This window comes from Rhinoraja longicauda, chromosome 31 (genome assembly GCF_053455715.1).
Source record: "Rhinoraja longicauda isolate Sanriku21f chromosome 31, sRhiLon1.1, whole genome shotgun sequence".
NCBI lineage: Eukaryota > Metazoa > Chordata > Chondrichthyes > Rajiformes > Arhynchobatidae > Rhinoraja > Rhinoraja longicauda.
The window spans coordinates 17,112,762-17,139,205 of record NC_135983.1 but is presented as its reverse complement, the minus strand read 5'-3'; the positions used below and the strand labels follow the sequence as shown (position 1 = coordinate 17,139,205).

The 26,444-nt window shown below is 46.0% G+C and overlaps 1 protein-coding gene across 8 annotated transcripts in view; it reads right to left on the bottom strand.

The window, feature by feature from the left end:
• LOC144608396 (dynamin-1) overlaps positions 1–26,444 on the bottom strand; it is a 170,992-nt gene that overhangs the window by 24,620 nt on the left and 119,928 nt on the right. For all 8 annotated transcript variants that reach the window (XM_078426115.1, XM_078426117.1, XM_078426112.1 and 5 more), the window contains 2 exons: positions 20,955–21,064; positions 16,578–16,689 (listed from right to left, as the gene is read on the bottom strand). In XM_078426115.1, the coding sequence (XP_078282241.1) occupies positions 16,578–16,689; positions 20,955–21,064 (222 nt within the window). The remainder of the gene's footprint in view (positions 1–16,577; positions 16,690–20,954; positions 21,065–26,444) is intronic.

Sequence of the window (26,444 nt, the reverse complement as noted above, 5' to 3'; positions counted from 1 at the left end):
AGGGTGCGCATCCGGGTGGGGCACAGGGAAGAGAGGAGGGAAAAATGGGGGATGCCTGGTTTACTGGTCGTGAATCAAAAAGCACTTCCCCACCCTCCAAACAACAAAAAGGAACAAAAGTGGTCAATGTAAAATAGCAAAGACTGCATGACTTTTCCTCTGGGAGTTATATTTAATTTCTGGGAGCTCCAGGATAATCCTGTAGCATTAGGAATCCTGGTCCCTTTAAATGTGCAGACTGGTAATTGTTTAGATCACAATTAGTTCTCAGGAACTACGTCCTAGTTCTCAGGAAGTAACTGTTTCAGAGTTCATCCCAGTGACAGTCAGCCAGATATACACAGAATAATTGACCACTCCTAGCCATTTGACCATTATTATGACTGTTCTTTATCACTGCCCATTGCTTCCTGCTGCTAAGGAGACATATAAGACATTGGTGAAGCTAAACTTGGAGTATCGTGCTCAGTGTTGGTCACCCTGCCATAGGAAAGATGCCATTCAGCTGGAAAGAGTGCGGAGAAGATTTACGAGGGTGTTGTCAGGATTTGAGGGCCTGAGCTATAGGGAGAGGCTGCAGGGTAGGACTTTATTCCTTGGAGTACAGAAGGTCGAGTGGTGATCTTATGGAGGTTTATAAAATCACTAGACCAAGTGGACCCGTTGGGCCCAAACCTCTCCTGCATTGGTGTAGCACCCTCTCCTATCCCCCTTCCCCTCTCCCCCCCTCTCCTCCCCTCCCCTCTCCTCCCCCTCCTCCCTTCCCCTCCACCCACTCCCTCCACCCCCCTCCCTCCCTACCTAGGAGATAGATTTAAACTTTAAAATGTGAATAACTTAAAAAATATAACACCAATTTCAATGAAACCTCTTCCATTAGCACCAAAGGGACGATGGTGAGTTAGGTGGGCTGAAATTGTCACGCTACCGTGTACCGTTTTGGCTGTAGTTCAGGAACAAACAAACAAAGAAACAAGAGTTTCAGTATATAGATGAGGAGAATAGATAGGGTGAATGCAGAGTCTTTAACGTGCTGTCAGATGAAATGCTTGAGGCAACTTCAACAACATTTGAAAGACATTTGAACAGGTGCGTGGGTAAGAAATGTTTTTGGAGAGACATTTCTTATCTCTCTAAATGGGCTAAATGTAATCAAATGGGACACCTTGTCAGCATGGGTGAGTTTGGCAGAAGAGCCTGTTTCTGTGGTGTAAGACTCCATGAATATAAATGTTTACGTTTTCAACGTTAAGTCCCAATCTCATAGAAAAGTCTTTTGAAAATCAGTGTCCTGTCTTACAAATGGAGACAGGGTGTAATTCTGGAGTGAAGTGGCGTGGGGTTGCCATGCCAACATAAGTGAATCCTCCCACTCTTGGACTGGTGAGGTTCATAAGTTATAGGAGCAGGATTAGGCCATTCGGCTGATCAGGTCTACTCCACCATTCAAACGTGGCTGATCTATCTTTCCCTCTCAACCCCATTCTCCTGCCTTTTCCCCATTACCACTGACACCTTTGCTAATCAAGAATATGTTAAAATCTCCGACTTAAAAACACCCAAATGACTTGGGCTCCACAGCCGTCTATGGCAATGAATTCCATAGATTCACCACCCTCTGACTGAAGAAATTCCTCCTCATCTCCTATCTAAAGGTCCGTCCATTTATTCTGAGGTCATTTATTCTGGTCCTTGACTCTCCCACAAGTGGAAACATCCTCACCACATCCACTTCATCCAGGCCTCTCAAGTGGGCCCACTTGGGCCAGCAGTGCTGTTGTAGCCATGCAGGGCAATCCCCGGGACTGGGCTGAACCGTTCGGCCCTGACCAGGTGAACCGCGGCTGGGCTCCGTCTGCAGGGTCACTGAAGGCGTCGCGCAGCTTTGCATCTTTGACCATCTCCACCAGGAGTTTGGAGGTGCCGTCCAGTCTGTGGTTGGCACTGCCGGATCCACTCGGACTAAACCACACCGGCATTGTTCTAGAGCAGCCCCACCCCTCATGTGACCTGTGTGGGAATCCAGATATAGCCGATTGCCCTTTTGAAAACAATAATCGTGTCACCATCACCACCATTGGGCGTAGGTGTGGGATCATAACTGGCGAAACAAGACCACTACTGGGTGTGGAATGAGATGTGAACATCCTGGATGCATTTGAACTTGGTTAGACTATAAGATTTGTTTTTCCTTAAACTGGAGTGACTATTTTACTCTTTGATTGCTGAATGGAAGCAGGTGGTTGTTAAGTGAATGGAGGTACATTTACCTGGGTTATGCAGAACAACTACTGTTGCTAAAATGGCAACAGACTGTGACCAAAGCCTGGCATTTGGCATACCAGTCATTTCTAATGCAGCACTCCTGTGTCGTGAATACAAAGGCTAAGAACACACATTAACATGGACATGCACTGCACTGATCATTGGGCATGCAACTAATCAAAGGCTAGGGTGACTTCAAAGAGAGAAACACCAAAGACACAGGCAAAAAAACTAAAACGGTTCTACGACATGCAAATCTAACACAGACAGACGGGCAACACCAGAGTTAGAACACACAAGGAAAGGGAAGGAATCCGACTGCTGGTAACTCTGAAATCAGAAAGAGAGAGGAAAACTGGTTCTGTTTCAGAGAGGAGGTGAAGAGAGAGAAACCTACTTACATTTTCCTTATCCTGGCCAACGGTGACGCAAATGAAACCAATTATAGGAGGAAGAAAATTCATTTATTGAATTAATCACCCATTTAGCAACTAGGAGCAAGGAAAATAAAGTCAAATGAATGGAAAAGCTAAGCATTGTCAGTGTCACTGGAACTAAACCGATATCACACGACCCACAAGACCCAAAGCAATCACCGCAACAAAGGCTGCATCTTCTGCTTTCATTTTAATTTCAGAATTCCAGCACCTCCTTCATTTTCTACGCCAAAAGGTTGCAGCCAATCATGCTGGTGGTTTCCTTCTATTCCTCTTGTTGTTCTGATACACTTGGTCCCTTTTCTGTTTATGGCATCTTTACAAAGCCACAATCGCCATGTGTTTGATAGGACTTTGCCTCTTTTAGTTTAATTTATCACCATTGTCATGTGTACTGAGGTACAGTGAAAAGCTTTTGCTTGCATGTTCTCCAGTCAAAGAAAAGCTTATCTATGAATATAATCAAGCCATCCACAGTGGACAGATAAAGGAGAAAAGGTTATAACATTCACTGCAAAAATTGGCCGCTTTTGGAATGTTGTGTGCAGTTCTAGTCACCCCAAAGCAGGAAGGATATGGAGGCTTTGGAGAGGGTGCAGAAGAGGTTTACCAGACTGCTGCCTGGATTAGAGAGTATTAGCTATAAGGAGAGGCTGGACAAACTTCGATTGTTTTCTCCAGAACATCGGAGATTGAGGGGAGATCTGACAGAAGTGTATAAAATGATGAGAGGCATAGATAGGGTAGGCAGCCAACATTTTCTTCCCAGGGTGGAAATGTGAAAGATTAGATGGCATAGCTTTCAGGTGAGAGGGGCAAAGTTTAATGGAGAAGGCAGTGGAAGCCAAGTCTCTGAATGCATTCAAGAAAGAGCTAAATAGAGCTCTTAAGGATAGCGGAGTCAGGGGGTATGGGGAGGAGGCAGGAACGGGGTACTGATTGAGAATGATCAGCCATGATCACATTGAATGGCGGTGCTGGTTCGAAGGGCCGAATGGCCTCCTCCTGCACCTCTTGTCTATTGTCTATTGAGATGTGTAGTGCATTTTTTTACACAGAGTGGTGGGTGCCTGGTTACCATTGGGGGTAATGGTGGAGGTAAAAATGATTGTAGTGTTTGCAAAGCTTTTTAGATAGGCACATGGATGTGCCGGGGCAGGAAGGCAATGGATCATGTACAGGCAGAGAGGATTAGTGTAACTTGGCATCATGTTTGGCACAGACATTGTGGGCCTTCCTATGCTGCATTGTTCTATGCTCTATGTCAAGTCAAGTCAAGTCAAGTCAAATTTATTTGTCACATACACATACTCGATGTGCAGTGAAATGAAAGTGGCAATGCCTGCGGGTTGTGCACAAAAATAATTACAGTTACAATAAATAAAGTTAATAAGTTACTAAACATAGCACCAAAAGTGTCGACAAAAATTTAGTCTCTGGGGTTATCAAAGTTGACAGTCCTGATGGCCTGTGGGAAGAAGCTCCGTCTCATCCTCTCCGTTTTCACAGCGTGACAGCGGAGGCGTTTGCCTGACCCGTACCACGTACAGCTGCTTGGCCACAGAGGCCATCACTGCCCCCAGAGGGACCCCTGCCCTCTCCTCTCTTTACACCCGACGACAGTGGCAAGCAATTGAGAGTGGGAGCCCTGGAGGATATTTCTTCTACACTGGATTAAATGATGCTGGCAGAGGTCTTGGAAGTTGATAACTCTGACCAGGAATGTCCCTCTCTCTTTATATACGAATCAAAAAGTGTTTCGGCGTTGCTTCGAATCTGTAATTACTGATGATGCGATCAGGGACTGAACATAATGATGGCAACGAGCCAAAATCAGAGGTGATCTGGCAGCGACGCTTCTCTACCGGATGAATCCAGTGCATTTTGCCCCCGTTTTTCGACGAGGCAAAGAGTTTCCCCACATGGCCACCCCTCCTTTTCTCCATTCTGAGAGAAGTCAGAATTGCTTTCACGAGGGTAGACTCTGGGAAAGCGGCCAGGCTGAGAAGTCCCAGGATGGGTCCTGAAACCGTGCACCAATCAACTGACCAGTCTTCGCCGACATCTTCAACCTCTCACTTCAACACCCTGCCATCCCTGTCTGCTTTAAGGACACCTCCATCATTCTAGTCCCCAAGAAGAGTAAACCTGCCTCGATAACTACCAGCCAGCAGCTCCAACAGTGACCACAATGAAGTGCTTTGAAAGATTGGTAATGGCCTACATCTGCTCCAGCCTCATGGACTTCCTTCCATCCGGTCCATCCTCAAGGCACGCTAGAAGTGTCATCAAGGATGCCTGCCACCCTTTTCCCCTCTCCTCTCTTCCCCTTTCTCTCTTCTACCTTCTGGGAGAAGATACAGGAGCTTGAAAGCTCGGATATCCGGACTTCAGAATAGTTCTTCTCCACCGCCATTCATCTCCTGACCCAGTCACCTCTTCGCACCCTCTCTCTGGAGGTGCTGCCACATACTCTCACTCTTAACTCGACCTCGCTCAGTTATTCCGATATTGTCCATTAATATTCTTTTGCCCACAACCCGTGCACCATTCTGCAGTTTCATCTCCGTCTTTGTATTTACTGTTGTGTCTATCATTACAGTGGACACCGTATACTCTGTGAGCTTCATCTGAACACGTCATCCCATTGCACCCTGGTGTGTGTGTGCCAATAAACTAGTCTGAATCTGAATCTGCTGCAGTAAAATTCAAATGTGTACAGTCAATGATGCAAGCTGATTTCAGTGAAATTTGACTCCCTGCATCATAACAGCTAGAACCCCAGCATTATCCAGCTTGAAATCAATTCAAAGATTTGTTAGCAGAAAAAAAATCCTGTTAGAGTTTGTTGATGGCGGTGTGGGCTGCTGGTTTCACAGGCCACGGGACTGTCCGCGTCACAGCCAGAATCTGAAGAATGTCAGCCCTTGCCGCAGGAATCCTGTTGGCTGACGTGGGACTACCCTGCTTTGTGATTCTTTGAGCTCACTGGGCCCACGTTCACTGTGGCTGAGGAATGAAGCAATCCTCCCCTCCCTCTCTCACTCCATCTATCCAGCTCTCACTAGCTTCTCTCCTTCTCCCACTTTCTCCAGCTCACTGCCTCTCATCGTCTCTCTCCTTTTCTCCCTTTCTGTCGCTCCTCTTCCTATTTCTGTCTTTCCCTTTCTACCTCTTTCCATCACACCCTCTCTCTCTCTGTCTTCCCATCTCCATTTCCCTCCCCTCTCTTTGTCTCCCCTCTCTCTGTCTCCGTCTTTCCCTGTCTCTACCTCTTTCCCTCCATCTTTTCCCTCTCCCTGTCTCTCCCTCTCCATCTTTCTCTGTCTCTACCTCTTCCCCTCCTTCTTTTCCCTCTCTCTGTCTCTCCCTCTCTCCATCTTTCTCTGCCTCTACCTCTTTCCCACCCTTGTTTTCCTATTATCTTTCTCCCTTTCCCCGTCACCTTTAACTTATATTCCTCCCTCCCGCTTTACATTTCACTCCTCCTTTTCTTTCCTTATCTGACACCCTTTTATCTCCTTTTTACCTCTAGCCTTTGCATTTACTCCACCCATCTTCCCCCTCACCTGCATCCACCTATCACTTGCTCCACCCCATTTCTTTTTCAGCTATCGACCCCCTGCTAAAATTAATCTGAAGAGTCCCGACCTGAAACATGACTATTCATTCCCTCCGCAGAGCTGCTTGGCCTGCTGGATTCCTCCAGCACTGTGTTTTGCTCAGGATTCCAGTTCCTGTGTCTCCCACTAGGGGATTGGACACATTAGAGGCAGGAAACATGTTCCCAATGTTGGGGGAGTCCAGAACAAGGGGCCACAGTTTAAGAATAAGGGGTAGGCCATTTAGAACGGAGATGAGGAAGAACTTTTTCAGTCAGAGAGTGGTGAAGGTGTGGAATTCTCTGCCTCAGAAGGCAGTGGAGGCCAGTTCGTTGGATGCTTTCAAGAGAGAGCTGGATAGAGCTCTTAAGGATAGCGGAGTGAAGGGGTATGGGGAGAAGGCAGGAACGGGGTACTGATTGAGAGTGATCAGCCATGATCGCATTGAATGGCGGTGCTGGCTCGAAGGGCTGAATGGCCTACTCCTGCACCTATTGTCTATTGTCTATTCTGACCCCTGCACTCCCACCACCCACCACTCTGGACCTGGGGCCGAACTTCTGCTGCCAATGATGGTGTGATTTATAAATCACCATCCAGTGCAAGTATTGACATTGATAAATGTTTGCTGTGTGGAGACTCAACGGTAATGGGAAACATGTATGAAAATAGAACGGAAGCCAAGATTGGAATAGCCGTCATCTTATGAATGTCAGCGCAGGCATGATGAGTAACTTGCTTCTCTTCCTCATGTTTGGTAACAGTTGCCATTCACGGAATGGCAACAAAGCACCAGGAGTATAATCAGACCAAGTCTGACGCCAAGCTATGTACGGAGATGTTAGGTGAGGTGAGCGGTAAAGAGGTTAACTTTATAGGATAGGATTGGTGCATGAAGAGAGTGAGAGAGTGAGAGAGAGATAAATAGACGGAGAGATAGAGGCACAGACAAAGAAAGACAGAGAGAGAGAGAATGTTGAGACTGGAGAGGAACTGTTTATTGGGGGCCTGTGTGCCTGTCATCATAACAACCATAAAACATAGAAACATAGAAAAATAGGTGCAGTAGTAGGCCATTCAGCCCTTCGAGCCAGCACCGCCATTCAATATGATTATGGCTGATCATCTAAAATCAGTACCCCGTTCCTGTTTGTTCCCCATATCCTTTGATTCCTTTAGTCACTAAGAGCAAAATCTAACTCTCTCTTGAAAACATCCAGTGAATTGGCCTCCACTGCCTTCTGTGGCAGAGAATTCCACAAATTCACAACTCTCTGGGTGAAAAAGTTTGTCTTCATCTCAGTCCCAAATGGCCACCTACCCCTTCAACTTTGCTCCTAAACTCAAGCCCTCTCGCAATGAAGGCCAACATGCCATTAGCTTTCGTCACTGCCTACTGTACCTGCATGCTTGCTTTCAGTGACTGGTGTACAAGAACACCCAGGTCTCGTTGCACTTCCCCTTCTCCTAATCTGACACCATTCAGATAATAATCTGCCTTCCTGTTCTTGCCTCCAGTGAACAACCTCATATTTATCCACATTATACTGCATCCACCATGTATCTGCCCACTCACCCAACCTATCCAAGTCACCCTGCAGTCTCATAGCATCCTCCTCGCAGCTCACACTGCCACCCAGCTTTGTGTTATCCGCAAACTTGGAGATATTACATTTAATTCCCTTGTCTAAATCGTTCATATATATTGTAATAACCAACAGTAATGCAATTAAAGTCAGGGACATGTAACAATGAAACATCAAGGATAATGGACATCTCAAAATTATTGAACGAGAGTATCCAAAGTTCTCCTGCAATGGGCACTGTGGCCTTATAGTTTGAAGATAGACACAAAATGATAGAGTAACTCAGCGGAATGGGCAGCATCTCTGGAGAGAAGGGTCAAGACCCTTTAGTTTCCAGCCTGATTTTTCGGTCCATTATCTGCCGCGTAAGGATATGTTCTGATTCTGTCTTCTGACAAAGTCATGGCATCATACAGCATTGAAACAGGCCCTTCGACCCATCTGATCAATGCCGACCAAGATGCCCCATCTAAGCTCGTGCTATTTTCCTGGGCTTGGCACAAATCCCGATAAACCTTACCTATCCATGTACCTGACTAAATGGCTTTTAAACGTGTTATTGTACCTGCCTCAACTACTTCCTCTGGCAACCTGTTCGGTACACCCACCATCCACTGACAGTGATGCAGCTGGAAGAGCTGCTACCTCACGGCGCCAGGGACCCGGGTTAGATCCAGACCTAGGGTGCTGTCTGTGTGGAGTTTGCATGCTCTCCCTGTTATCAGGTTTCTGAATGGTCATTCCATAAACTAGGGTACCGTCTGATTCACTTCTACCCCAAAACAGATCCTGGACTTTGTCTGTGGAACTGGTTCGTTACAATGCCCTGAACTATGTTCTGCACCCTGTATCTTTCTCTCTGCTCTACCTAATTGTCCTTGAGTTTGACTTGATTGTATTTATGTAGTGTTATCTGATTGGATAGCATGCAAAACAAAGCACTATTCTTCACTACGCATGCTCCGGTTTCCTCCCACATCTCAAAGACATGCGGGTTTGTAGGTTAATTGGCCTCTGCAAAAATTGCCCCTCAGTTGTCGGAAGTAGATGCGTAAATGGGATAACATTGAATTTGTATGAAGGAATAATAGATGGTTGGCATGGACACTCGGCTGGAGGGCCTCGTTTCCCTGCTGTTTCTCAAAACTAAACTAAGTTCTGGGTTTTGTAGCTTTCATGGTCATTACCCAGAGCAGGGCAATATTTTCAATATGATATAGACACACCAATAGGCAGCGTTTTTTTTCTCTAGGCAAACACGTGCCAGAACACATATTTTCTGTGTCTAGGGCAGAACATCATCATATAAGCTACTTAGACAATAGACAATAGACAATAGACAATAGGTGCAGGAGTAGGCCATTCGGCCCTTCGAGCCAGCACCGCCATTTAATGTGATCATGCGTGATCATTCACAATCAGTACCCCGTTTCTGCCCTCTCCCCATACCCCCTGACTCCACTATCATTCTTGAAAGCATCTAGAGAATTGGCCTCCACTGCCTTCTGAGGCAGAGAATTCCACAGATTTACAACTCTCTGAGTGAAAAAATATTTCCTCATCTCCATTCTAAATGGCCAACCCTTTATTCTTAAACTGTGGTCCCTGGTTCTGGACTCCCCCAACATTGGGAACATGTTTCCTGCCTCTAGCGTGTCCGATCCCTTAATAATCTTATATGTTTCAATAAGATCCCCTCTCATCCTTCTAAATTCCAGTGTATACAAGCATAGTCGCTCCAGTCCTTCAAAATTATGACAGTCCCGCCATTCCGGAAATTAACCTAGTGAACCTACGCTGCACTCCCTCAATAGCAAGAATGTCCTTCCTCAAATTTGGAGACCAGAACTGCACACAGTACTCCAGGTGCACTCTCACTAGGGCCCCGTACAACTGCAGAAGGACCTCTTTGCTCCTATACTCAACTCCTCTTGTCATAAAGGCCAACATGCCATTAGCTTTCTTCACTGCCTGCTGTTCTTATGCAGTTGAAGGGCCTGACTGACTAATTTAATTAACAATTTTTACTTTTTAAACATTAATAATCTTTTTGTAACATTTATAAATTTAAGTTCCAGTATGGTGTCCCATCACAAGGAAAAACACTGCAATGTCGTCAGTAAAAAGAGTTGGAGGAAAGGCAGGGAGAGAAATGTTGAAATGCGGATCAAAACCAACAAGTTGAGGAAAATAAAAGGGAGAGGGAAAAGATAGAGAAAAGGGAAAGAGAAAAAGAATGTAAAGAGACTGGAAAGAGAGAGAGAGAGAGAGGAAAAGAGAGAGCAAAATAAGTATCCACCTATCACTTGCCAGGCTTTGTCCTGCTCCCACCTCTTTTCCAGCTATTTTCCCCCTACTACAATCTCTCCGAAGCAGGGTCCCGACCCAAAACGTCACCTATTTTTGTCCTTCAGAGATGTTGCCTAACCCGCTGAGTTACTGTGGACACCTCTCTCTTTATTTAGAATAAGTAAGAGAACAGTTAACATTTTGGGAGGGTCCTACAGGCAGTGTCCCACAAAGTCCACCCTATCACCCTCCCGCAGAGACTGACAGCACAGGAATGTAACTCCAGCATTCTTCTGTTTATGTTTGATGTAAAATGTAGGTGCGTTTGTGTGTGTGTGTCAATGTTTGTGTGTGCCTGTGTGTTTTACTTGTAAAAAAATAACAGAAACTTGAGCCGTTTCATCAGTGTTTATAGGTCACTGTAGTGCCGCGATGAAGCAATGATGTGGACTGCAGTGTGGTCGACCAGATGTTGGCAAGGGAACTGCATGGAAAGACTGACAAGAGTTTCCTGTAGTGTAGAGAGTCCCAGGCTAAAGCCTTCAGCAAGGACCCTGCCAGATTTCAATCAGCAGCATCATTTCACGTTCAAAGAAGGAAGAGTCAGTGGGGAGCTGGAAGTGGGGGTGGGATGGGGGTGGTCCTGACGTACAAATATTTCCACGTAAAGTTTCAGGCAGAGGGCGAGTACGTCTGACTCATCCGAAATAGTTTCCCTGTTGAGTGTGTGGCTGCCTTCACTCCAGCCACTTTGACACCAATCCCTGGTGCTTTTGAATACCCTCTTGCACAGAAACAAGTCAGGAATTGGAACAGGTTCCCTTGCATTCTGCCAGTAAATAACCCACCAGCCAATAAATGCAACAAAAACAAATGGCCTTGGAAATCTTAACATGAAAGCTCTCCTTGCCTCTTGGAGCCCCTTTGTTTAGATTATAGTGAAATAATTTCAGATGATATCTCATGAATTCATGATTGAATGATAGCAGCATGGCCCTTCGGTCCATCAAGTCCACACTGACCATCGATTACCCATTCGCACTAGTTCCACGTTATCCCACTTTCGCATCCACTCCATGCGGGTGAAAGGCAATTTACAGCAGCCAATTAACCTAAAATCTCTCACCAGGGGCCACAGTTTAAGAATAAGGGGTAGGCCATTTAGAACGGAGATGAGGAAAAACTTTTTCACTCAGAGAGCTGTGAAACTGTGAAACTCTCTGCCTCAAAAGGCAGTGGAGGCCAATTCTCTGGATGCTTTCAAGAGAAAGTTAGATAGAGCTCTTAATGATAGCGGAGTCAGGGGGTATGGGGAGAGAGCAGGAACAGGGTACTGATTGTGAATGATCAGCCATGATCACATTGAATGGCGGTGCTGGTTCGAGGGGCCGAATGGCCTACTCCTGCACCTATTGACTATTGTCTTTGGGATATGGGATGAACCCAGAGGGCCCTGAGGAAACCCACTCGGTCACGGGGAGATGTTGTATCTTTCAATCAAAAAAACTCGCATCGAGTCATCCTGCCTCTAAATGCCATCCAGGATTATATTCACAACTCTCTGGACTTGAATCTCCAACCTCTGACAGAGTGGCAGAGTTGCTGCCATAAGGCGCCAGAGACCCGGGTTCGATCCTGACTAAGGGTGCTGTCATAGAAACATAGAAAATAGGTGCAGGAGGAGGCCATTTGGCCCCTCAAGCCAGCACCATCATTCATTGTGATCATGGCTGATCATCCATAATCGGTAACCTGTGCCTGCCTTTTCCCCAAATCCCTTTATTCCACTAGCCCCTAGAGCTCTATCTAACTCTCTTTTAAATTCATCCAGTAAATTGGCCTCCACTGCCTTCTGTGGCAGAGAATTCCACAAATTCACAACTCTCTGGGTGAAAAAGTTTCTTCTCACCTCAGTTTTAAATGGCCTCCCCGTTATTCTTAGACTGTGGCCCCTGGCTCTGGAATCCCCCGACTTTGGGAACATTTTTCCTGCATCTAGCTTGTCCAGTCCTTTTACAATTGTATACGTCTCTATAAGATCCCCTCTCATTTTTCTAAACTCCAGTGAATACAAGCCCAGTCTTTCCAATCTCTCCTCATACGACAGTCCCTCCATCCCAGGGATTAACCTCGTGAACCTACGCTGCACTGCCTCGATAGCAAGGACGTCCTTCCTCAAATTCGGAGACCAAAACTGCACACAATACTCCAGATGTGGTCTCACCAGGGCCCTGTACAGCTGGAGAAGGACCTCTTCGCGCCTATACTCAAATCCTCTCGTTATGAAGGCCAACATAACTCTCGTTATGAAGGCACGGTAGCGCAGCGGTAGAGTTGCTGCTTTACAGCGAATGCAGCGCCGGAGACTCAGGTTCGATCCTGACTACGGGTGCTGTACTGTAAGGAGTTTGTACGTTCTCCCCGTGACCTGCGTGGGTTTTCTCCGAGATCTTCGGTTTCCTCCCACACTCCAAAGACGTACAGGTATGTAGGTTAATTGGCTGGGTAAATGTAAAAATTGTCCCTGGTGGGTGTAGGATAGTGTTAATGTACGGGGATCGCTGGGCGGCAAGGACTTGGAGGGCCGAAAAAGGCCTGTTTCCGGCTGTATATATATGATATGATATGATATGCCATTAGCTTTCTTCACTGCCTGCTGTACCTGCACACTTACTTTCGGTGACTGGTGTACAAGGACACCTGTCTGTACGGAGTTTGTACGTTCCCCCTGTGACCACGTAGGTTTTCTCCGGGTGCTCTGATTTAATCCCACACTCCAAAGACGAACAGGTTTGTAGGTTAATTGGCTTCTGTAAATTGTAAACTATTCCTAGTATGTAGGATAGTGCGAGCGTACAGGGTTACTGCTGGTTGGTGCAGACTCGTGTGCACCGAAGGGTCGGGTTGCACTGTGCATCTCTAAAGTCTAAAGATGCAAGATTTGCACCAACAGAGCTATGACTAACACATAAACTAAGCAGGAATTTATTCAACCTTTCCTTTTTCCTTCATGAAGTTTTTTACAGCTTTTTTCATGAGATCCATGAATGCCTTGACCTTGACCTTCCTCCCATGAGTGCCTTGACCTTCCTCCCATGAGTGCCTTGACCTTCCCCCCATGAGTGCCTCGACCTTCCCCCCATGAGTGCCTTGACCTTCCTCCCATGAGTGCCTTGACCTTCCTCCCATGACCTTCCTCCCATGAGTGCCTTGACCTTCCTCAGGAATGACCCATGGGAACATTAACCGGTGATGTGACCCATACTACACCACCCCAGGCCACAAGAAGGCTATTCATCTAAGCGCTGTTTTAGAGATAGAGCGTGGCAACAGGCCTGGTGACCCGCCAAGCCCCTGCCAACCCGCCAAGCCCCTGCCAACCAGCTATCCCCGTACACTAGTTCTATCCTAAGGACTAGGGACAATTTACAGAAGCCAATTAACCTACAAACATGCACATCTCTCTCACTGGATGACTCATTGTTCCTTGTCAGCAAATTCTACCATAAATCTGCTCAAATCAATATTTAAAGTATGGACCAATAAGTAGCAAATGACATCTCAACATTCCTGCAATAAAATTATGAGAGGCATAGATAGGATAGACAATCAGAGCCTTTTTTTTTCCCCCAGGGTGGAAATGTCAAAGATGAGAAGGCATAGCTTTAAGGTGAGAGAAGCAAAGTTTAAAGGAGTTGGGCGGGGCAAGTTTTTTCTTACACAGAGAGTGATGCGTGCCTGGAATGGACTGCCAGGGGTGGTGGTGGTGGTGGGGGCAGATACAATAACGGCATTTAAGAGGCTTTTGGATAGTCACAATGATACGCAGGGAATGGAGGGATTTGGATCACTTGCAGGTAGAGGAGATTAGATGAACTTGGCATTATATTGGCATTATATATTGGGCACAGTCATTGTGGGCCAAAGGGCCCAATCCTGTGCTGTACTTTTCTATGTGCTATATTGACAATCTCTATCCAACTACTAGCCTTGACATTCAAATTATTATCATTACCAGGCCCCCCACTCTCAATATCCAGGGAATCACCAGCGACAAGAAATTCAATAGGAGTCTCAACATAAACGCCATTGTCTGACACCTAAATCCTCTCCATCATCTATGGCACAAGTCATGGGTGTGATGGCATACTCTCCACTCGCCTGGATGAATATACCTCGACTAACACCCGAGAGGCTTGACCCTGGGGAACATTAGCCCACTTGGTTGCCAAGCCATCCACCACGCATTCCCTGTCCGAGGGCACACAGTGGCTGCAGGATGAACGATCCAGAAAATGCACTGGAATTACTCACCTATACTGCCCGAACCTCTGAACTTACGTAAAGTATGACCAAGAGAGACAAATACAGAGGGCACATAAGAATACGACTGTTTGCAGCTTTCCTTCAGAGAGAAAGACCATCCTAACAGTGGAAATGTGTCACCATTCCTGCTTCGTTGCCAGGTCACTCCTCCCCAACAGCACTGCGGGAGCACCTTCACTAAAATGATGGGCAATAACTGCATTATTCTTGATGTTTACCTACAACATACAGGCATACGACATGGAAACAGGCCCTTCGGCCCCATTCAACCATGCTAACCAAGACCCAGAATCTAATCAAATCCAATTTGCCTGCCCATATCCCTCTAAACCTTTCCATTCATAAAAGGAGAACATTTGGCCCATCGAGTGCAGGCAAGTATTGCCACCAGTCCTAATGTAACCTTTTCTTTCTCAAATAATCAATAAATGTTAGCCTTGCCAGCATTGCACACGATGGATAAATAGAAACATCCGGTTCTAGTTCTTGTAAGTAAGAAAATGAAAACAACCACGGGTTTGTAAAGCCTGCAAATCCCAGTTTAGTAATTATTTTTGTGTCAGGACAAATCAAAACACACATTCCTGGCAAAGTCTGTTTGCTAGTGTAATTTATTTTGGGAATCTCGGACATACTTAGATCATTGGTTCATGGGGTTGCACAGCACAAAAACAAGCCAATCGGCCCACTTGGTCCAAGCTGTCCAAGTTAGCATACTGGGCTAGTCTCATTTGCCTACATTTGGCCCAGATCTCTCTAAACCCTTCCTATTCATGTGTCTGTCCAAATGTCTTCTATAGCTTCCTCTGGCAGCTCGCTCCAGATACGTACTAACCTCAGGGCCGTCTTAACGCATGGGCCTGATGGGCACTTGCCCGGGGGCCCACGAGCATAGGGGCCCCATGCTGATCTGTGTATGTTAAGTGACTTGCAATAAATAAATACTACTTTAAAAATGTAGATTCAATAAGTGCTTTTTTCGCAACATTTTCTGTCACTAAGTGCTTCTCACAGCGATCTGTAAGTGCTTTTCGCAACAATGTAGCACCCTAAGTCCATCGCTAAGTGCTTTTCGGTAAGTGCTTTTCGCCGGCACGACGGGGGGGAAAGGGGGGTGGGGAGAGTAACGGTAGGGGCCCCAGTACACAGCTTTGCCCGGGGGCCCATAATGCTGTAAAAACGGCCCTGACTAACCTCTGTGAAAAAGCTGCCCATGAGGTTTCCCCTTAAATCTCCCCCCTCTCATCTTAAACCTAGTTTTAAAATCCTCTACCTAGTAAAAAAAGACTAAAGCATTCACTTTATCCATGCCTCCCATGATCTTGTACACCTCCATAAGGTCACCCCTCAGTGACCTGTGCTCCAAGGAAAAAAGCCCCAGAGCATCTAACCTCTCCCTATAACTTGAGGGCGGCACGGTGGCGCAGCGGTAGAGTTGCTGCCTTACAGTGAATGCAGCGCCGGAGACTCAGGTTCGATCCTGACTACGGGCGCCGTCTGTACGGAGTTTGTACGTTCTCCCCGTGACCTGCGTGGGTTCTCTCCGAGATCTTCGGTTTCCTCCCACACTCCAAAGACGTACAGGTATGTAGGTTAATTGGCTGGGCAAATGTAAAAATTGTCCCTAGTGGGTGTAGGATGGTGTTAGTGTGCGGGGATCGCTGGGCAGCACGGATCTGGTGGGCCGAAGGGCCTGTTTCTGCGCTGTATCTCTAAATCTAAAAAAATCTTTTAAAAAATCTAAAAGTCTGTAAGCCTAGGTAATATCCTGGAGAATCTTCTCTGAACCCTTTCCAACTAAATTACATCCTTCCTATAGCTAGGTGAACAATTTTATTAGAACACAAGCAAATAAGTCTACGTCTAATGTATAAAGCTACATTAGCATATAATGAATATGCACATGAAATTAGTTAGTGACACAGAAATAAATTATGTTCATGCAAATATAGAATCTATGAAGCTATGTCTACACATTCTACCCGTGCAGATGTAATGCATGTGTGAAAGGTCTAGAGGCAGCAATGCACTGAGGTGTACACAGACACACACCTGTACTTCAGGATACTTACCCCAACTCTTTCTGGATAGACACCAGCTCGAAGAAATGAGGCCTTCCAGCTGTCTACTTCCTCCTGGGTTTCACACGCCAATTCCAGCTGCCGGTAATCCTTGTAAACATTCCTGTCGGAAAGAAAAGGAGGGGAAGGCTATAAATCGGGAAAACTGCAAGCTGTAAACTAAAACACAATTAGGATCGGGTGGTTGGGGAGGGGAGAATGCAGTCCGCCCATGAGAAGTGAGGCTGCTGTTGACAATGGTGTGTAAGTGTCGACTGAGTAACTGAGAGTGCAGGACAGTTAAAGAAAAAACGACGACGTGTTGAACTGTAGATGCTGGAATCCTGAGCAAAACGTAAGAGTGTTGGAGGAACAGTGGATCAGGGAGCATTCGTGGAGGGAATGGACAGGCGGCGTTTCGAGTCAGGAGCCTTCTTCAGGGAACAAGGTGCTCTTGTAAACAGAGGGCAAAACCGACAAGTCTAGAATCCCTACCATTGACTTCTACACTGCACGCTGCCTCAGGAAAGCAGCCAGCATAATAAAAGACCTTTTTCCACCCTGGTCGTTCCTTCTCCCCATTCCCGTTGGGAAGATACAAGAACTTGAAAGTGCGCACCACCAGACTCAGGAACAGCTTCATCCCTCCTGTTATCAGGGATGTGAACAGTCCTTCCCTCAGTCAGGGTACAGTCTGATTCTCTCATTTATCTCATTCATGGCATTGGATTTTTTCTCTAGAAGTGTTGCACTACAACGCTGAGAAAGTATATTCTGCACTCTGGTATATTTCTCTTCACTCTACCTATTGCACCTGAGTTTGGCTTGATTGTATTTATATCTGGTACTATCTGATTTGATTGGAAAGCATGCAGAACAAAGATTTTCACCTGTACCTTGGTATTGGTGGAAATAGTAAAGCCAAACGTAAGTTCATTTAGCTCACAGCCAGAACACAGTGCAGCACTGATAATCCCTAAACATCAAGAGGTGGGAGATGTGAAGAGTAAGGGTTTGACAGTTCCCCGATGAGTTGTGAAAATCTACATTATTTGGGACAGGGATTGCTGTGAATGGCTTGGAAAAACATGTTGTTTCTTTTAATTATTTAATTAAAAGGTATTTTTAAAAAATTATTATTATAGTGGAAGTGGTGCCAGAAAGACTGGTGTTTATTGTCCTTCAGCTGTTCGAGCCACTGCCTCACAGCGCAGGAGACCCGGGTTCGATCACGACCTCGGGTGCGGTCCGTGTGGAGTTTGCACTTTCTCTGCATGGGATTCCCTCAGATTCTCCGGTTACCTCTCACATCCCAAAGATATGCGGATTTGTCGGTTAATTGGCCTCTGTAGAATGCCCCCCGTGCATAAGGAATGGATGAGAAAGTGGAATAACATAGACCTAGTATGAACGGGTGATCGATGATCGGGGTGGACCTGGCGGGCTGAAGGGCCTACTTCCATGCTCTATCTGTCAATAATAATCCTTGAACTAAACGATTAAAGAACCCATTTCAGAGGGCAACTATAGCTAACCATATTCTTGTAGATTTAGAATCACCTCTGGACCAGCAGAAGTGTGGAAAGCAGACATTAAGGTTGTAAATAAAATTACAGGTTATCAATGAATTATTATTGGGTAGAAATGAAAAGGCTACAGTACAGGGTTGAACAGAGGTGACCAGTCAGTACGGTAAACTAAGTCACAATTGTAAGGGAATAAAAGACATGGAAAAGCTCTTATGTTGATGAAAATCTATGCTCAATAGAACAGAGATAGCTATTCATTACATCAGAGTGAACAGGGCATAATATTTTATCAATTTACTATAAATTTAGGTGTTAGGTGCTGTATTTTAATATAGAAACATAGAAACATAGAAAATAGGTGCAGGAGGAGGCCATTCGGCCCTTTGAGCCAGCACCGCCATTCATTGTGATCATGGCTGATCGTCCCCAATCAATACCCTGTGCCTGCCTCCTCCCCATATCCCTTGATTCCACCAGCCCCATGAGCTCTATGGTCTATATCAAACCAATGGTTTCATGGTCACCAGATTTTAAATTATTTTTTGTTTAAATTCCAAAGTCACATTAGCTCAGATTCCCCTGTTCCACTGGTGAGATTTGAACTTACATCATCAGGCTTCTCATAGACTGGTCCGGGAGGAACCATTATGCTCTTACATTTTGCAGGCTTTGCTCTTCCTGGTGTGTACAAGGCAGAGTCAGTGATCGAGGTCCAGGCCTTGGCCTGAGTTCATCACAGCTCTCTCTCCTTCACACTGTACAAACTGTGAACTTATGTACATCAAAAGGACTTTCTCATCTGACGGGGTGCAGTGATTTACAACATGCCCAAAAAGTATTTGACGTCATTCCGCGAGAGGTTATTGGTTGAACTGAAAATGGCGGAAATTCTGGGGAAAAAAATGAGGGTGTGGCTAAATTTTGGGCTGGTGGAAGTAAAGCAACAGGTAGAAAAACAGATGAGGACCAGTTTCCCCATTCAAACACACGGCCAATACATCTCAATGGCATTCTCCTGTTCTTATCTCGTATCCTTTATTGATTGATTAAAAAATACAGCACGGAAACAGGCCCTTCTGCCCACTGAATCCATGCTGACCATCGATCATGTGGGTGGAAACCAGAGCACCGAGAGGAAACTAATGCGATCACAGGACGAACATGTAAGCTATGCACAGACGGTACCCGAGGTCAGGATCGAACTTGGGTCTCTGGTGCAGGGAGGCAGCAGCTCTACCAGCTGCGCCACTATCCTGCCCTTAGTTTCCAAATAATGATGTGTGAAATTCTTCTGTGTGAGTGCAATGACAGGATTTGTGATGTCTATTACAGCTCCTAGACTGTGGAACAGCATCCCTCTCCCCATCAGAACTGTACCCTCCATCAACTCCTTTAAGTCTAGGCTCAAAACCTATTTCTACTCCCTAGCGTTTGAGGCCCTCTGAGGGGGCGCTGTGAACTGTTTATGTATGTGCTGTTATGTTTGTGTGCCATTGTATGTTCGTTCTTAGTACCTGAAACTGATGTAATGCACTTTGGTCAACGTGAGTTGTTTTTAAATGTGCTATACAAATAAAATTGACTTGACTTGACTATTGGCAAAATTCAAAGCAAACACGTTCAAAAATCGGCCTCTCTATGCAATGCAATGCAATAACAGGTGTAAAAACCTGAGGTTACATTGGTGCAAAAGCAGTGTGGCAGGAATGTATTCCAAGAAGATGAAGCATGAACCTCACCAATTGGGACTTCCACACTAATGTTTCCTTTGACCCACATCTGCATGAATAGCTCGGTTAAAGCCAGACTCCAAACTGCCGCATGAAGGAATCTGAGTCAAAGGAAAGATACAGCATGGAAACATGCCCCTTGGCCCACAGAGTCCAAGCCAACCATCGATCATACTCTGACAATGCTTTCCCACCTTCTCATCCACTCCCTACAGATTAGGGGCAATTTTACAGAGGACAATTAACCTACAAACCGGCAGGTCTTTGTGATGTGGGAGGAAACTAGAGAAGCTGGATCAAACCCAGCGGTCACAGGGAGAAGTGCAAACATCACAGAGGCAGCACCTGAGATCAGGATGGAACTCGGGTCCCTGGTGCTGTGAGGCAGGAGCTCTACCAGTTGTGCTATCCCGTCAGTCCCTCTTACACGTCCGTTAAACTTTTCACCCCGTCTCATTCATTCAGGGATCACCCTCAGTACGATTTCAATCAGTTCAGCCAAATCCATATCCCGGTGGATGTTGTGGGAACATTTCATTTCAAAATTGGGATGTATCGCACTAAAATGGTCAGAGGCTCTGAAATATTGTACTGGTAATCGGGTCAACAGTAAGTTGAATGTGATGAATTAACAAATAAACCACATTTGAGCCAACTTGCAAATACTTACACAGTGAAAAGGAGTCTTTCAGCTTTAAACTGTAGCCGTCTGGTCAAGATCTTTCATTTCCTCAGCCTTTTGGTAAACTTAAATCTGACTGCCAGCATCACCACAAGAAGAGATTCATTCCCATCTACTAAATGGCTACTCAACATAATTGTGCATCGACTGTGTGATATTATCTACGAGATCAGTTGTTGAGTGTTCTGGAAGGAACACCTTTTCATTCCACCCTTCCCATCATGCAAGCAACCTTAATAGACAATAGGCAATAGACAATAGACAATAGGTGCAGGAGTAGGCCATTCGGCCCTTCGAGCCAGCACCGCCATTCAATGTGATCATGGCTGATCATTCTCAATCAGTACCCCGTTCCTGCTTTCTCCCCATACCCCCTGACTCCGCTATCCTTAAGAGCTCTATCTAGCTCTCTCTTGAATGAGACAGTGCAACATGCGGGTGGACCCACCTCTGTTCTGTGTTGAAGAGAGCAAATATATGCTTGCTGGACATAAATCCCTTCTCAATGTCACGCAGCTTCAGGTTATCCAGAGGCAGCATGTATTTCTTCTCTTTTTCCTGTAACGTAGCAACAACGTGCAATTAGACATCTTTCTCTGTGCTCCCGAGATGGAGGGGTGCAAGAGGTGGGATACACAGAATGTGAACAGCAAAGTCTTACTCAATAACTTTATAATGCGACAAAGACCCTCTTTGAGTAGAAGAGTCAGGAAGTCATGGTTTAGATTTAGATTTAGAGATACAGCGCGGAAACAGGCCCTTCAGCCCACCGAGTCCGCGCCGCCCAGCGATCCCCGCACATTAACACTATCCTACACCCACTAGGGATAATTTTTACATTTTACCCGGTCAATTAACCTACATACCTGTACGTCTTTGGAGTGTGGGAGGAAACCGAAGATCTCGGAGAAAACCCACGCAGGTCACGGGGAGAACGTACAAACTCCGTACAGACGGCGCCCGTAGTCAGGATCGAACCTGAGTCTCAGGCGCTGCATTCGCTGTAAGGCAGCCACCCTACCGCTGCGCCACCGTGCCGCCATGGTGCAGCTTTATAGGATGGTTAAGATGCATTTGGAGTATTGTGTGCAGTTCGGGTTGCCCCGATGCAGGAAGGATGTGGAGGCTTTGGAGAGGGTGCAGAAGAGTTTTACCAGAATGCTGTCCAGAAAGGAGGGTGTTAGCTACAAGGGGAGGTTGGGCAAACAGCTTTGTTTATTTCTGGAATGCCAGAGGTTGAGGGGAGACCTGATAGAATTATATAAAATTATGATAGCGTAGTCATTCAGAACCTATTTCCCAGGTGGAAATGTCAAAGACCAAAGGCCTCTTGAAAATGAAAGGGGCAAAGACTAAAGGAGATATGGGGGGCAGGTTTTGTTACAGAGAGTGGTGGGTGCTTGGGCAGGCTACCCTGGTGGTGGTGGAGGCGGATGCAAAAGTGGTGTTCAAAATAACACTTTAAATATGCAGGGAATGAAGGGATACGGATCACAAACAGGCAGAGGAGGTTAGTTTAACTTGGCCTCATGTGCTGCATAAACATTGTGGGCTGAAAGGCCTCTTCCCTGTGCTGTACTGTTCGATCGAATAAACCAGAAAAAGATCTTCAAACTTGAATCAATTAGGAAATGATTGATGTATCTCACATCCTCAAACTCCTCACAGCTGGTAAATATGATCCATCTCTGTAATTAAGAGGCGGGAGTGAGGATTAGTTTGCAATCAACAGATGACTTGTTTCCACCAGTGTTTATTAAGGAAGGAATAATAAATAGGTTTAGGTTGCAGTTTATTATTGTCACGTGTACTGAGATACAGTGAAACTCTTTGTTTTGCAAGCTATCCAAACAGATCAGATATACCATACATAAATTTCTTATCGAAACGTATAAGATTATTAAGGGGCTGGACACGTTAGAGGCAGGAAACATGTTCCCAATGTTAGGGGAAGTCCAGAACAAGGGGCCACAGTTTAAGAATAAGGGGTAGGCCATTTAGAACTGAGATGAGGAAAAACATTTTCAGTCAGAGAGTTGTGAATCTGTGGAATTCTCTGCCTCAGAAGGCAGTGGAGGCCAATTCTCTGAATGCATTCAAGAGAGAGCTAGATAGAGCTCTTAAGGATAGCGGAGTCAGGGGGTATGGGGAGAAGGCAGGAATGGGGTACTGATTGAGAATGATCCATGCCATGATCACATTGAATGGCGGTGCTGGCTCGAAGGGCCGAATGGCCTCCTCCTGCACCTATTGTCTATTGTCTATTGTCTAAATACAATCGATAGAGAGAGTAAAAGGGAAGATAGAGAGTGCAGAATATAGGTCAGTGCATCCGTTCGACAGACAAAGTCCAATTACCTCAATGGGGTAGAGGTGAATCGGTGAAAGAACCGTTCAGAAGCCTGATTACAGAGGGGAGGAAGCTGTTCCTGAGATTGGTGGTGCAAGCTTTCAACCTTGCTATTTTACTCTGCACCACCATGTTGCATTGTACTCAGGGTCCATTCTACATCTTCTGCTTCTGTATCTTCTGCTGGATGGGAGAAGAAGGAATGACCGAGGTGGGACAAGTAAAATGGACTCCAAGTGCAATGTGCAATGGTGATGCCGTGGTTAAGTTACTGAACCAGCAGCCAGCGTGACCTAGAAAGAGAAGTTCAAATCCTACCATGGCAGCTGTTTAATTTAAATTTCAGTCATTAAGTAAGCCTGGAATTTAGAAAAAAACAACTCGTCTCAATAAGGGGAAGCACAAAACTACTGGAAGAAGGTCAGTCCAAGACAACTTGGAGTAATCCCACAGTCTGCCAATCAGCACCAGCAACAGGCCTGACATCCCACTCTCAGTTGGAGAAACAAAGAACTGAAGATGCTGGTTTATACCAAAGGTAGACACAAAGTGCTGCAGTAACTCAGCAGGTCAGGCAGCATCTCTGGAGAAAAGGGATGGGTGACATTTCAGGTCAGGACCTTTCTGAAGAAGTCAGTCTGAAGAGGGGTCCTGACCCGAAAACTCATCCATCCATTTTCGCCAGAGGCGCTGCCTGACTCACTGAGTTACTCCAGCAATTTGTGTCTATCTCGTCTCAGTTGTCTAGTCTGCAGCTCATTGGATGGACAATTCTACAATGTGGTTAAATCGCCATTGGACAGAAGGACTCTGGGGTGAGTTTTGCCACCGACACAAATGGACAGAGAGACAATTATGTAAACACAACTCACAAAGGTCCAAGTTGGCAGCTGAAATAACCGGGATCTGCCATTGAACCTTAGTGGTAGTCGCTTGGAACTTGAGTTTGGAGTTAGTCAGTCAGTCGTGGATGTCTGCAGCTCCCACAATTCACAGCGGCAGAGAAAAGCCCTTATTTTTGGCATGGGCTGCACTGCATTCTGGGAGGACAGGTCACTTACACACATCCCACCAACTGCTTTCAACCTGCATATTGATTGAAAGACGGCATGGAAACAGGCCCTTCTGCCCACCGAGTCCATGTCGACCATCGATCACCCATTCACACTAGTTCTATTTATCCCATTTTTGCAACCACTCCCTACAACACACGAGGGACAATTTAGCGAGGCTAATTAACCAACAAATCTGCACGTCTTTGTGATGTGGGAGGAAACTCACGCGGAGGAAACTCACGCGGTCGCAGGGAGAGCATGCAAACTCCACGCAGACAGCACCAGGAGTCAGGTTGGAAGCCGGGTCTCTGGTGCTGTGAGGCAGCTATCCCAATATGACACTCATAATGTTTCAATTCTCCTTCATGCTAAAACTTTCCTTTTATTGACTAAAAATTGAGTGGGCTTGAGTGTAAAATATTCATTTTTCCTGATAATCAAGCTGTTTTCCTTCTAAGTAAACGGCAGGCATGAACAGCTTATGACATCACGGAAAAATGTGAACTGAGATGAGGAAAAACCCATTTAGAACTGAGATGAGGAAAAACTTTTTCAGTCAGAGAGTTGTGAATCTGTGGAATTCTCTGCCTCAGAAGGCAGTGGAGGCCAATTCTCTGAATGCATTCAAGAGAGAGCTAGATAGAGCTCTTAAGGATAGCGGAGTCAGGGGGAATGGGGAGAAGGCAGGAACGGGGTACTGATTGAGAATGATCAGCCATGATCACATTGAATGGCGGTGCTGGCTCGAAGGGCCGAATGGCCTCCTCCTGCGTCTATTGTCTATCGTAAAATGGCTGCCATGGAAACGCCCCACAGTGGATGATGTCACAGCACCAAATAAGGCCGGCTGGTCACCCCATTCACCCAGACATGTTGAGTTTAAGACCAGGTGCTGCCAGGTAAGGGGGCAAACTCAACCACCGCCAGGCAGGCAATCAAACAATCCGAATAACATTAAAATGAGCTCCCAATTGGTTGTCCTTGTGACCACACGGGTCTCCTCCCACATCCCAAAGATGTGTGGGTTTGTAGGTTAATTGGCCTCTGCAAAATTTCCCCCAGCGTGTAGATAGTGGATTCAAAGGTGGGATAACACAGAACTCGTGTGAACGAGTGATTGGTGGGCGGCATGGACTCAGTGGGCCAAAGGGCCTGTTTTTGTGCTGTATCTCTAAGCTATATTCACCTGCATCTCTGAGGCAGCACAGGCAAATACTCTGCCTCTACGAGCGAGTGGAACAGACGTTGGAATAATAGACTTTGAATCAGTCCACGCAGTGCTCACTTCTCAACTAGAACTCAGACTCTTTGGACCAACACAGCAGGCAGAAGGCACATCTTGAAGTAGAATGCACTGGATTTGAACAAGTGTTTTAGCCCCACCCGAACCATGAATTAGATCCTCCCCATTGATAACGAAAGGCCTGAAGTAATTTTTGAGAAACCCAGCCCCTCCTTCAAGATGATTTCCCATGGACAGAGGGTGTTGGTGGCAAGATGGCATTCAGGGCCAATCCCTGGCTGCCCTTGGAATGTGATTACATGCTTTGATCTGGAAAGATGACATTTCAGACTGATGGAAGGGTCCCGACACGAAACAGAAAGTAGGTGCAGGAGTAGGCCATTTGGCCCTTCGAGCCAGCACAGCCATTCAATATGATTATGGCTGATCATCCAGAATCAGCACCCCGTTCCTGCTTTTCCCCCCATATCCCTTGATTCCGTTAGCCCTAAGAGCTAAATCTAACCCTCTCTTGAATACATCAGTGGAGAGAAACAATAGACAATAGACAATAGGTGCAGGAGGAGGCCATTCGGCCCTTTGAGCCAGCACCGCCATTCAATGTGATCATGGCTGAAACGTCACCTATCCATTATCTCCCTAGGGATGCTGCCTGGACGTGCTGAGTTACTCCAGCACTTTGTGTCTTTTCTTTTCCCCTCTGGCCACTGTCCATGCACTTCAAAGGGATCTCAATGCCTGTACTCTGAGAAAGGTTGTGTGAGGTACAATGTCTGGGCCGAATCTCACCCTTAATCTTTTTCGAGGAAGCAATGAAACCGGTACAGCCACGTTCTGCTGCCAAATCAGCACACTCTCATCTGCAGGGGTGCAAAAGTTTAAAATGTCCTTCTGTCTAGCCGGGCGGGCACGCCCTCCGCAAAGCTGCAACCAACAGAACGGTTCTCCGAATGACAGGACAGAGAATTATAGCCCCGCTCCAGCCAGACTCTCGCCTATAACTTATACCCTTCTCCAGCAAGTCACTTTTTTTTTTTCCCTCTAAATCTTACGCTCAGCCGAGGTTTAGTCTGGGGCTGAAGCAACTCTGAAACGACACTGAGAAGCCCCCCCACCCCCACCATTTCCTTCACAGAGCCTGCTTAATATGAGGCAACATCTGGAGTTAATAACCCAACTGTCTGCGCTGTCTCATTATCTGAAATGCTGATCGTGCTTAAACAAAATATATCCAGCTGCACTATTTTAGGCCGAGCAATTAAATAAACCAGTTCAGAGGTTTCTTTTGTT